A 14,123-nucleotide genomic window follows, 5' to 3' on the forward strand; every position below is an offset into this window, starting at 1 on the left:
AGCTGCTATATACTGAGTCGTATGCATGGTCCATCTAGCCCAGTAGTGTTGATTGAACCAGGGACCTTCTGCATGCAAAGCAGGTGCTCTACCTACCACTGAGCTAAGGTCCCTCCTGCAACTCCTTTCTGTTCATAGAAGGAAAGTTGTTAAAAAATTATATAATCTCTCTCTCTCCCTCTCTGTGTGTGTGTGTGTGTGTGTGTGTGTGTGTGTATATATATATATATATATATATATATATATATATATATTCAACAATCAAATGAATTTACAATCCTAAAAAGAGGGTGTTCATTTGGAGACAGGTAAATTCATTGAGTGTTGAATGTAAAAAAGGTTCATAATGAGTCGGAGATTTCCTGATGGTACCTTCCCAGTGAAGGAAAGTTAGGGCCTAAGCCTTGTTTGACATGTGGAGTAATACCATCTCCAGTAAACACTTCTCTGCTGATTTTATATCCACAGATAACTGTTGCCTGTGGATTATCACTGTATTAGCAGATTTTATGATATGAGTATTACATCTCTATTCTTTTTAAAATTCCAGGTACAGTAATTCACCCATCTTGGCTCCCAGGTTTCTAGTATATATTGTGACCTTTAAATGCTTCCTCTGTGTCTAATTTTTTTGTGTGTGTCCCTTAGTATGTTTGGCTGCCTCTTGGTTTCAGTTAGCTTTTAGCATATGGTTATTTTGAGTACATCGAATCAATCACTTGTGTTGTCTTCCTGAACCAGCGCTCCCCAGTACTTGTAGGGTTTTTCCAGAAAGCTTATTTAAAGTCTGCTTGTTTTTGAAAAATTAAGTATTGGTTCTCAAAAAAAAAAGTTCAAAATCATAACTCAGCCCCTCATCTCATGAGAAGGAACTATAAATTATGGGATTACTGAAAAGGAATGCTACTTCTTATTTTTTGCAACCTATGAAATGTATTCCAATTTAATATGGACCTAATTTCTAACTATGAAAGTTAAAATTTTGCTCCAAAGTGAGTCTAGAATCTATGGTTGAAGGAAACAAATTCTGTCCCCCCAAAATGCTTTGTAAGGTTGTTCAAATATTTCTTACCTTTTCTCTTGTCTGTATATTTCCTTTTTCTGTTTAAAAAACACAGTAAAAACTTGCCTTTCCTCAAGGAAACATTTATTTAGCAGTGATGAGATCTTTCATCCTGTTTTGAAAAGGTGCTCAAAAGTACTGCAGGCTAGTTTCTTATGGATGTGTTGTGATAATAGCTTCCTAGGAACCTTCTTCATGGCCATCTCAAGTATTTGGTTTGCTGCCTGATAAGGGTCTCAGCCTTTTTGTTCTTCCCCTTGTTCTTTTTAAGATGAATATCTTAAAAGTTTTTTCTGAAAGATTAAACACTTGATAAAATATCATGGGATAGGCACGATTATTTTTGGAAACAAATTATATATGTAAAAACGTTGGATTACTTAACTACAAAGAGAAGTGGAGGATTTTGGCTTGCACATAGGTGCTGAGTGGATGTGCCCTTGTTGCAGCACAGTGCCCGCCACATTTGTAAATAAACTTGGCATATGACTGTAAGTATCTGGAGGGATTTGAATGGAGTCCATTAACTCATCCATTTGCTTGAAGTTCTGTTGTTGCAGTGTGCTGGCTGATTAAATGCATTTCCATTGAGCAATGGATTTTTCTTTTCTTTTTTTTACATTTGAAAGCTCTTTAAAAAAACCACCAGTCCCAAAACCACATGCAAAATCCCCAGCACTCTGGTCACTTGTTATGTTCATAGTACAACATGCCAGCAGGAAATACCAGTTTATCTGGACTTAATTATTAAGTATCTACAATGCACATTCAGAACATAAGAATAAAAGTGCTTCTTTCATTTAATTTATAAGGAGCAATTGCGGTCAGGGCAGGACACAAGGGGAGTGGTGTCTAAGAAAAGCTGTTAACTGTTTTCTAAGGCAGTGTATGTAGAAGCATTAGGATTTTTGGTTGAGAGACGGGGTTCTGTATCTTGGTTCGCTATTGCTGTCACCTTGGGCAAGCATTATGACCTCTGTGTATGTATATCGTTCCTTCCACTTTTTTTCCTGTTACAAAGCTTTTTGCATTGATGCAGTTGTTAAGAAATGTCTTCAGGTACCGAGGATATAGTCTAAGTATCCCACAGTGGTGGGAGTCCTGCTTATTGCTTAGGCATAGGCAATGCTGTATAACGCAAGTTGTATTTATTGTATTTTATATTATGGTTTTATACTGTTGTTTTATATTATGAATGGTTTTAATTTTTGTGAACAGCCCAGAGAGCTCCGGCTATTGGGCGGTATAGAAATGTAATAAATAAATAAATAAATAAATAAGTAATAAAGTGCAAGATGACAGATGGGAAGTGGTATGTGAGAACTTTAGCATTCAGCAGCTTTGACAGTTGGTGAATTAATTTACAATTGTTAAATTTGAGGGGTCGGAAGGGGAGGAGAGATCTAGGTCAACAAGTTCCATTCATATGTCAAACAGTCACAGGCATTGTATGCAATATTATAATATGATGTGGTGGTAATTGAAACCAATATTATATACAATGATATACTATACTATATGGCATGTAACTTTCAAAGTTCAGCATTAAAAAAGTTGAAATGAAAAAGCTAGCTTTGGGTGTTTGGGATTAAGGAACATTGGGCTAATGAACTGAACCCTGCACTTTTGGTGGCTGCTTCATATTTCACCTTCTAAAATGATCCTGTTTCCCCTCCCCTCCCTCTTGTTACAGGTTGCTATGGGAATTTTATGATAATCTGAGAGGAAGTAAGTCCTGGTAATATGTTGCAGTTACTCATGATGTGCCTGAAGTGAAGAGGAAACACTTAACCTATCTAAGTGCCAAGGCTCTGCTGTGTCATGGCTACAGACTCTGGTGAATCAGCCAGCACAGAGGAATCGGAGAAACCTGATGGAGTTTCTTTGGAATGTAGGGACCCGTTTGCTGATGCTACTTTGACCATGGAGGCCAGGACCAAAGAGGGTGTCAGTGTACCTGCCTCTGGAGCAACTACAGAAAGGAAAAGGTTTTTCCGAAAGAGTGTGGAGATAATGGAAGATGAAAAAGTCTTAGAACCCACTCCAAGGGATGAACAAGAGCCGTTTATAGTGGATGACCAGAGGATGTCCCAGCTCTCTGCAAGCACCCTGGGGGCAGGGCAGGAAGCCAGAAATGAGCATGGCCCGAAAGTGAATTTGGAAGCCTCGAAGGAGAGGACCAAGAAAGAGATAGAGGAGGAGGCAGAGATGAAAGCTGTGGCTACATCACCAGGTGGAAGGTTTCTGAAATTTGACATTGAGCTGGGCAGAGGGGCCTTCAAAACAGTCTTCAAGGGTCTAGACACAGAAACCTGGGTAGAAGTCGCTTGGTGTGAACTGCAGGTTAGTGTAAATGAGTTCCATCAGTCACTCATATATGTCTATATCTGTGTGGTGCAAAGAAAGGTTGATTTCATCCAATTGTTGAGAGGTGCATTCGGGGGTGTCTAGAACTACATGATTAGCTTGATCATATTGGAGAGTGTGGGCTGTGGCTCCTAATACAGAATCTAGTAGCTTGTATGGAATCTTGAGAAACATAAGCATGCTTTTCTAAAAAAAGAGCAAGTTGTTAGTCCTTATGGTTACAGTTAAGACCATGTGGCAGTTAAATGGCATTCTTTTAAATGCTTAGAAGCCAGAGAGAATCTGTACTTGGGGGAAAGGTCTCAGTCTCTCCATGAGTTCTTGCACTTGCACATCATTACTACTTCTGAAGTGTTAAGCGTTTTGACACTTCTTACTCAAGTCTTGACATAAATCAAGAAAGTATTCAAATTATGCACTGCTAATTTCCCCTTCCCAAACAAAATCACAAATAAATAAATTGTACTACATTCCTTTCCTATGCTAGGATCTCACCTGAGTTGGAATGTTTTCATATAATGCTTTCATATAAAAGTTATATAATGCAACCTCATATTGAGAATATCACAGAATAGCAAGCAACTTCATATACCATATGTTCATATACCAATTGAATGAACCAAGTTATTTTTTTGGGTGGGTGGGGGAATAAGTGAAAGAAATAATTGCTTAAATACATGGTTTATGTATAGTTTTCAAGTGAACAGTGCTTTTCAACTGAAAAGTGCTTTTTAGTTGAAATATCATATACCTTCTGACTATTTTCTTAGTGTGCACACTCAATGATGGGAGTATGTGTGGAAATGTGGCTCTAAAATTGAAGTATATCGGAGTTCAAAGGCAATTTATTTATTTATTATTTATTTATTTATTACATTTCTATACCGCCCAATAGCCGGAGCTCTCTGGGCGGTTCACAAAAATTAAAACCATTCAAAGTATAAAACAACAGTATAAAACCATAATATAAAATACAATATAAAAGCTCAACCAGATAAAAACAGCAGCAATGCAAAATTACAAATTTAAAACCATGTTATTTAAAATTTATAGATTGTTAAAATATTGGGAGAATAAAAAGGTCTTCACCTGGCGTCTAAAAGCATATAATGTAGGTGCCTAGCGAACCTCCTTAGGGAGCTCATTCCACAACTGGGGTGCCACAGCAGAGAAGGCCCTCCTCCTGGTAGCCACTTGCCTCACTTCCTTTGGCAGGGGCTCACGGAGAAGGACCCCTGAAGATGACCTTAGGGTCCGGGCAGGAACATATGGGAGGAGGCGTTCCTTCAGATAACCTGGCCCCAAGCCGTTTAGGGCTTTAAATGTTAATACCAGCACTTTGAATCGGGCCCGGACCTGGACTGGCAGCCAATGAAGCTGGAAAAGGACTGGCGTAATGTGGTCTCGTTGGCCAATCCCTGTTAGTAACCGTGCTGCCCTGTTTTGTACCAGTTGAAGTTTCCGGACCGTTTTCAAAGGCAGCCCCACGTATAACGCATTGCAGTAATCCAAACGAGAGGTTATCAGAGCATGGATAACTGTAGCAAGGCGATCTCTGTCCAGATAAGGGCGCAGCTGGTATATCAGCCTAAGCTGATAAAAGGTGCTCTTTGCTACTGAGTTCACCTGTGCCTCAAGTGACAGTTCTGGATCCAAGAGCACCCCCAAACTACGGACCCGATCCTTTAGGGGGAGTGCAACCCCGTCCAGGACAGGGCAAACATCACCTCACCGGACAGAAGAACCACCCGCTAACAGTACCTCCGTCTTGTCTGGATTGAGTCTCAGCTTGTTAACCCTCATCCAGTCCATTACCGTGCCCAGGCACTGGTTCAGAACAGCCACTGCCTCACCTGGGTTTGATGAAAAGGAAATGTAGAGCTGGGTATCATCTGCATATTGATGACACCTCAGTCCACATCTCCGGATAACCTCCCCCAGCGGCTTCATGTATATGTTAAACAGCATAGGGGATAAGATAGAGCCTTGTGGAACCCCATGGCTTAGGTGCCACGGCACAGAGCAATAATCCCCCAGCACCACCTTCTGGAATTGGCCATCCAAGTAGGAGCGGAACCACTGCAACGCAGTACCTCCAACTCCCAGCTCAGACAACCTATCCAGAAGGATACCATGGTCGATGGTATCGAAGGCCGCTGAGAGGTCTAGGAGAACCAACAGGGTCGCACTCCCCCTGTCTCTCTCTCGACAGAGGTCATCCCACAGGGCGACCAAGGCAGTTTCCGTTCCAAAACCAGGCCTGAAACCCGATTGAAATGGATCTAGATAATCCGTTTCATTCAAGAGTGCCTGGAGTTGTCTTGCAACCACCCGCTCAAGCACCTTGCCCAGGAAAGGGATATTAGCCACCGGTCTGTAGTTGTTAACATCCTCCGGGTCCAGGTTAGGCTTCTTCAGGAGTGGTCTAATTGCCGCCTCTTTTAAAGAGGCCGGCACCACTCCCTCTCTCAAGGAGGCGTTTACAACCTCCTGGACCCAGCCGGCGATCCCCTCCTTATTTGATGTAATGAGCCAAGAGGGGCAAGGGTCAAGCACACAGGTGGTCGACCGGACTTGGCCAAGCACCTTGTCCACATCCTCGGGCCTCACTAACTGAAACTCATCCAATAAAACTGAACCGGACGGCGCTCTGAACACCTCTACTAGTGGAGCTGCATTAAGTGTGGTGTCCAATTCATGACGAATCTGAGCGACTTTATCTTCAAAGTGCCATGCAAACTCGTCACAGCATGCTACCGAGGGTTCTACCATCTCTCGCCCTGGCCCAGAGTGTAACGCCATGAACCACACGGAAAAGCTCCGCCAGACGACACTGAGAAGATGCAATGCTGGTGGAAAAGAACTGTCTCTTTGCCAATCCTCACCGCCACAGAATAGGCTCGATAGTGAGCTCTAGCCCGTGTTCGATCAGACTCAGCACGAGTTTTCCTCCACCTGCGTTCTAGCCGTCTCCCCTCTTGCTTCATTGCCCTCAGCTCAGGTGTATACCAAGGAGCTGACCGGGCTCTGCTCAGAGGGAGAGGGCGCTTGGGCGCGATCGTGTCAACCGCCCGAGTCATCTCTGCATTCCACAGAGTGACCTGGGCTTCGACATGAGCACCAGCCATACCAGCAGGAAAATCCCCCAGAGCCCTCTGGAATCCATCGGAGTCCATTAGCCTCCGGGGGTGGACCATTTTAATAGGCCCCCCCACCCTTGCAGAGGGGAAAGGCTGCCGAAAGTCTAAACCTCAATAGGAAGTGATCTGACCATGACAAGGGGGTAGATGTTAATTCCCCCACTTTCAGATCACCATCCTCCTGCCCAGTTGAGAAAACCAAGTCAAGTGTGTGTCCCTTTGCATGTGTTGGGCTGATGACATGTTGAGACAGCCCCATGGTTGTCATGGCGGCCATGAAGTCCTGAACTGCCCCGGATACAGGAGCCTCAGCATGGAAGTTGAGATCCCCCAGAACCATCATCCTGGGGATCCTCAACACCAGATCTGAGACAACCTCCATCAGCTCAGGCAGGGAGACTGTTGGGCAGCGGGGTGGACGGTACACCAGCAGAATCCCTAATCTGTCTCGAGTACCCAACACACAGTACAAACACTCCAGACCAGTACTCGACTGAACAGGAAGCCTAGAGAGGGAGATTGTATTTCTATAGACCACGGCAACCCCCCCTCCCCGGCCCTCAAGTCAGTGCTGGTGCTGCACCGAATACCCAGGAGGGCAAAGCTGGGTGAGAGTAACCCCTCCCAGTTCACCCACCCAGGTCTCCGTGATACATGCCAGGTCAGCCCCCTCATCCAAAATCAAATCATGAATGAGGGAGGTTTTATTTTGGACCGACCTGGCGTTCAGCAGAAGCGCAACCAAACCTGAGGGCAAGCTGGTAAGGCTGCCAGGAACCATTTGGTTGGGGGAAAAACCAGAAGAGGGGATAGCTGTAAGAAATCTAGCCCCTCTTCTCCTCATCTGGCCTGTTATTCCCCCATCGCCATACCTCCCCTTACCCGTGACTACAGCTATGTGAGCAGCCCCTTGCCCCCCTGAGCTCCCCAGGCACATATTTAAAAATACAAATAGTAAAATAGAATAAAAAGAGATAAAACGCCACAACTTGCTGCTGTTAATCTGGTTGTTAACCGAAGGTAGCAGGACTGGTGTCTTCTTTCCTCTGCTTCTGCTCATTGCGACGCTAAGTGCGATGCCACTTAGCGTCGCACTTTGCACAACGCAGAGGCGCTGCCCCTGGCAGCCTGGCCCTTATACCTGTTGGGAAAGGAGAGGGCAGTCAGCTGACGTTGATGTCGATGTCCGTCGGGTGGGGTGGGGTGAGGCAGCAGAAACAAGCTGCAAGAAGGGCTTTTCCCCAACCCCAAGCACACTCCCCTGCTCAAATTCTGCGCCTGCTCAAATTTCTATTCTAGCTTCGTCCACCTTTGTTTTCTTTGCCTTCTTGTTTTCACCCTGGGTACATGCCTTAGGTCCTTAGCTTTTATCCTTTGCTGTCTCTGCACCCTTACTCCGGTTTCCAGCCTCCTTCCCATCTTCTCTTCAGTCTTATTCGGCTACCTATTCCTATGGCCGTCTTAGCAAGAGGCCCATCAAATGTTGGGATCATGTTTGTAGAAGTATTGTCTTGGGAGGAACAAGTCCTTGCATAATGAATAGAGGCTGTTCTTTGAGAACATGTCCTGCACTGCCAGTTGCTTGACTTTTACAGACAGTAGCTCTGCTGTTGTTGCTCACCTCGATGTGCCTATACTCATTCTTGAGCCTTTACTTTCTTCAAAGCCTGTTAAGCATGACAGACGTTACCCCTTGAGTTTTAAACATGCAGATAGGTCACAGATGCAAGTGAGGATTGGTGTAATGGCTGCTATGAGTGTCACAAAGGTGACACTCATAATCTTTTTCCTAATGCAGAGAAGCAGTCCTATTTTTGTGTGTGCAGTACTATGGGGAAAGGGATATTTGTAGTGCCTTCTCCTCTCTTTCTCTCAGGTTGCCTTCACCTCTCTCTCAGGTTTCAGATGGCACTGCTTCCACCCCACAGGATGACCAGATGCAAAGGAGGAGGGGGCTCCTGTTCCTTTAATAGTTGTATGTAGAAGAAGGAATTTTGGAAGGTGCAGGGATGACAAAATCTCAAAACAGTTAAAGGTACAGAAATTCTGTTCTCCTTTGCAGCTTGCACCTATGCTGGTAAAGCATTCTGGAGGAGGAGGGTCACAGACAGACAGACAAACAAACAGACTAGTGTGGTATTAAAAGTTGATTAGACAGATTCATGGCTGATAGGCTATTAGCCATGATAACTAAAACAAGAATCCACAGGTTCAAAGATTTCTGAATATCAATTTCTGGGGGGAAACAGCAGGGAGAAATATTGTCTCCTGTTGAATTCCTTGGAAGCAACCAGCTAACCACTGTAGTAAATAGATAGTTTAATTAGATTTGATCCTGTTGGACTCTTATGATGATTTTATAGTAGATTAGATTATTTAGGATCTCCACTGGTAGCTACTTGCTTGTTCAGTAATACTAATTAGACATGTACTACTAGTCCTCTTAGCAAGTTAGGTTTTAAGCCCCATTCTTCTCTTCATAAGGTACTGTGTTTCTCTAGGTGGATTGCCTATTGTCCCCCTGGTAGTCATGCTTTGGAACAGATAACTGTAATGGTTAATAGCAGATAAACACATTAGAAAGACCATTCAGAGAGAAAGTACCATTTTAAAGTAAGCTAGGTCATTACTTGTGTTTTCTTTGTCATGGAAAATTGAGTTGAGCAGCTATGATTCAAAAAACAGTGTGTGGTTGTTTTCCCCCTTCATATAACCATCAGTGGGTGGCGGAATAACTACTGTATACCTAATAATTGGTTTAATCTCCTCTACAGCTAGTTCAGCCTAAGCTTGTCAGAATTTTCCATGCCATATAGCTAAAGAGCTCCTCTGCAGTGATGGCTGAGTTTAAAGCAAACCTTATGCTGTGTTGCTTTATCAGTTACAACACTTATTGATCCAGCACCATAATCTATACCTATTCCTCCAGCATTATACTGAGAACATTAAAGGAGCTTTTTTAGCAGGGTTGTTTATTTGGAGGATGTTAAATATGATATTGGGTGAGAATTTCAGTTAGTACGTTAGTTAATGAGACCTATATTTAAATCTATTTATTTGAAAATAGGCCCTCTTGGAAGCAATGGAAATGAAAAACATTGCCAGGTGTATTTTTAACTATTTGGTTACTGTATGATGATTGAACAGAGGGATTTCTTTCAGGACTTTCGGGTCCTCAAACTTATATAATGCATTTAACCAAGGTCTTAGTTGTGCAATAAACTGCAAGTACCATTGGTCTGCAAAGTTACTTAGCTCCTTTCTTAAAATATAAATTTCAACTCTGAACTCTTGCTGTGGTAGTAGATTCTACAGTTGATCATCCCTCTGTGAGGAATGTTTTGCTATCCCTGCGCCCCTCATCCAAATTGTTTCACAAGGTAGACCATTGTTGGGAAACCTGGGTTCTGTTCCCGGATTTGCTATTATTTTGCTGTGTGATTTTGGAATATATACTTTCTCTGTTCCCCATTAATAAATAGTGGATGGCAATGCTAATTCATCTTTGCAAAAAGATGTAAGCCTTCTTGTAAAGTGCAGTATGAGAAATGCTGTATAACCTTCAGTCAAATGTTTTTGTAAACATGACCATTCTTGGACAGTGAGATTAGTAATGCTATGTATTCGCAACATAGATTTGTATAAGGGCATTATGATATTGGCAATTTTATTTTTGATTCCTTTTCTAATTATGGCCAATATGAAATCTGCCTTTTTCACAACAGCTGCATACTGAGTTGACAGTATGTAACTCATCGAGTTACTGGGACTCTGTTGCACAGCTCTGTATCAGACTTTTCTCTTTAATGATAAGGGCTGGATTAATGCAGAGACTGATGACACTACAGGCAAGACGTAGAAGCACAGCGTTGTGATGTGATGCATGTCTGTGATTTAACAACAATAGCTCAGCTGGCAGCAGGGGTCCTCTCAGCATTGTATGCCCCATATGCTGGGGGCACAGTCTTCCTATTAGTACATTACTACTCTTCCTTTGTGTCAGATATTCCTAAGCATCAACTTTCTCTGCACCCCATTATTATGGTTCTATCCCTCTTTGGTACTGGTGTCTCCTCTGCATTCGTGACTCTGCTATTTAAGGATGTAAGAAAAGCCCTGCTAGAGCAGACCAAAGATGGATCTAGTCTAGCATTATTTTCTCAAAGTAGTTGACCAGATGCTAATGGAAAGCCCACAAGCAGGACATGAGTTTTCTCCTCTGGCCTTTCTTAAGGCTTCTGAAGTAGGGAAAGTTGCATCTTCGAGCCCTGAGGGCAATATAACTCTGAATTGTATTTCAACATTGATGAAGGAGGCCAATTTATTCTTCTTCTACAGATGACACCAGGATGCATGTGGTACTGCTCCTGTGGATGGCCCAAGTCTCTAAGGTTGCAGATGGAACTACTTCCACCACTTGTGCAGGATCTGGGTCTCACTTGTCCCGTGTCGATGTGGCTGACCCTGTTACCATTCCAATGTTGCCAGCTTTATTGGAGGTAGTCCTGGAGTAGTGGAACAAACCTTATTCTCTGCTGCCCATTTGTTGGAAGCTTGAGAACCTCTACAGAGTACGGCAGAGCGCTGTGGCTTTCTGTTTAAACATTTGGTCCTAAGCTCTGTAATTGCAGAAGCCACTCAGAGGAAGCTGGGCAAAGCCTCATTTGGCTTCAATAGATTGAGAGGGGGGAAAGTTGACCATCGTGGGCATTGCAGACTGCCGTGCCTTCATGTCCCATTATCAGCTTTTTGTCCTTGGTCACCACTGGATGGATACTAAGTGACCAAAGGACCCATGGGGCACATGATTGAGTTTTAATTCTTACCTGATGGTGTCCCCCCTCCCCCCCCCCCACTCAATATCTCCTTCCCTCCATTAGGAAAGGAGATCAAAATCCTTCCCCCAGGGAAACAGTTAAATTAATGTTGTGCCACCTTTGGTGCTATTTTTTGGTAGAAAGGATACGAATCCAATCAATCAATCATTGTAATAAAAGTGTTCTTTGACTTGGAGGTTTTTATCTGAAATGTTTTGGCCCATCTTAGGTCTTCAGGGAATCAGTGTTCATATGGTCCCAGATGTTCAAGATGATCACATCTTGAACATCCTTCCACTCTTACACGTTGGGGCATGGTTCCCTGTTGATAAATGATTATGGCAGATCCTCATGGCAATGAACCCGGTCACAGCAGCAAGCTTAGCTTCCATTGCTTTGTGAGATTCTGCACATGCAGAATTCATGATAAGGAAATTAAGTAGATTACACTTGTTTGTGCTCATCTGCCCTGTGGCACAGCTCAAAACCCTCATTAGTTTGCCCACAGTGGTAGCTCTTGGGACCGACTAGCTAACTGGCTGGAACCAGAAGCTGCTGGGCTGATAGCTCCCTTCCTGTGCTTTAGTATGAACCCATTGTGACTTTGCTTCCTCAGCATCTGCCTTTTGTAGGTACACCGTTGGATCAGATACCTTTTCTGACTCTACCTTTTCTGACTCTGAAATGCCTCATTCTGCCATGGGTCTGCCATTCCCTCTGGTAGACAGTTCCTGACAATTTGCTCTGTGGGGTCCTTGTTATTCCATGGCTTCCTGTGCCCATAGCTACCACAAGTGTTTCTCAACAAGATTGGGGAGCACATTGGGCAAATCACACCATTTATGCTACATGGTGAGATGCCCTTATAATGTCTGTCGTCCTCAATGCCTTTTGGTATTCAAGATTCCCCTTAGGGAATTTACCATACTGGTGGCTACTGCCCCTGGCATAAGTAATTTTTTTGCAGTATTGGACTGAGGACTCTCCTGGCCTATACATCTGAGCTTGAGCATGCAAAATGACATCACTGCTATTGTTGTTGACATGTATGTAAGAATGATGACTTGGTGGATCAGCTTGTTTGGATGGGATGCTGATTGTGTGGGTGGTCCAGTGTTTGTTTTTCTTAAGGGAATTACTCTAAATAGACAGTTTTGCCTCCTTTTCCAACAAGCAATATAATTGGTTCCTTGGCCATGAACTGTAGGTCATTGGAGGATGCATTCCTCTTCAGATGCGATGCGCATCTCCATTTATGTCTCATATCCTGTTGATATTGAGGATAGTTATAAAGATGCTGTGGGATGAGGTGAACTGCATTCTTCTTAGCCTGTGGTGGTTGTGAGAGCAGATATTCCATCCTAGTGTCCTTAATCACAAGCCAATGGCTTGGCATGTCTGACCCTGCCAGGCTTCTCAGGCAAAGTAGAGTAGAACACAATCCATCCACATGTTGTTGCTACATGTCCTCGCTGAGACAGATTTAGATGGAGAGCTGTGCCAGTGGAGCTTCTCCTTAGGGTTTCCAATTAGATTCAGAATTTTAGCATTCAGACTTAGTAGCTGCCTCTGTGCTTCCTGTGGGACAAATTCCACCCTTTGAGACTCAGAACAGACAACTCATGCATAGGTCACAGACTCTTTCCAGGTACTGTCAGGCTGCATTTTGTGTGGAATCCAGCTCTGCTCCCAATGGAGTACTTTACCAAGGGGTAAAGCTTTCTCTCTTTGAGTATGAGAGGCGCACAGATTTATCTGGAATAAACCATGTGGCAGAACAGGGGAGGTGAGAACGTGGGATAGGTTTCAGAGTAGAGCCTGGAAAGACTCACAACACATTTTTTTAAAAAAATCTGTTGGACTCCAGTTTATTCTTAGAGCTTATTCACTCACTGTGAGAGATGCCCAAGGCAGTTATAGGGTTTGCAACAAAGGGCTTGATAACTAAGAGGCTGGATGCAGGTTGCCATAAAACAAAGGAAACACTTGTTTGGTTCTGGCCATAAAACAAAGGAAACAATAGTTTGGTTCTGGGCACTGAATAGAAGTTACAGGGAAGTTCCTTGTCTCTTGATTATTTTTTCATCTAACTGGCTATACAGAGTATAGCACAATTTTCAAAACAAAAGGGCGATGTTGTTATGGGTACAGACTGACATGTCTGGGAGGTAAGAATGTCTCAGGATTGGACCATTTTCCCCATCAGGACTTTTGACTAGCAAATTCGAACTTACTCTTGTTGGTCAGTTGGCAACCAGTCATGTATTTACATATTTTCCTCAGATCTAAGCAGGGCTGTGGAGTCGGCACATAAAACCTCCGACTCCGACTCCTTTATTCATGGCAACTCCGACTTCTTTAATTATACATTGATATAGGAAATAAATTTCCTATATATTTCCTACATCGACTGCAAGCACACAACTTTTTAGAACCCTAACCTGTTAAAGTCCGGGTCTAAAGGCTATAGCTAAGACATTCTGGTTTTTTAATTTCATTTATTAAAGAAGCCCGAAAATGAAAACAATGAGGTTATATTTTTATTTATTTATTTAATTGCATTTATAGCCGAAGTTCTCTGGGCGGTTTATCAAAAGATTAGAGTATAAAGTAATAGGATATAAAAGAAAGAAACTATAAAAGAAAATCAGGAACAACTTTCTCTAGTTCAAAAATCTAAAGTATATACTTTGATATCAAAGTCAAAACTACAAAAAAGTAAAAAAACAATTGAAC

The 14,123-nt window shown here is 43.0% G+C and overlaps 1 protein-coding gene across 1 annotated transcript in view; it reads left to right on the plus strand.

Annotated features, from left to right (window-relative positions):
• Positions 1 to 14,123, plus strand: part of WNK3 (WNK lysine deficient protein kinase 3) — a 135,236-nt gene that overhangs the window by 6,732 nt on the left and 114,381 nt on the right. The window contains exon 2 of the mRNA XM_063119456.1: positions 2,757 to 3,406. Coding sequence (XP_062975526.1) covers positions 2,885 to 3,406 — 522 coding nt within the window. The 5' untranslated portion in view covers positions 2,757 to 2,884. The remainder of the gene's footprint in view (positions 1 to 2,756; positions 3,407 to 14,123) is intronic.

The sequence above is a fragment of the Elgaria multicarinata genome, chromosome 3, assembly GCF_023053635.1.
Source record: "Elgaria multicarinata webbii isolate HBS135686 ecotype San Diego chromosome 3, rElgMul1.1.pri, whole genome shotgun sequence".
Lineage (NCBI taxonomy): Eukaryota > Metazoa > Chordata > Lepidosauria > Squamata > Anguidae > Elgaria > Elgaria multicarinata.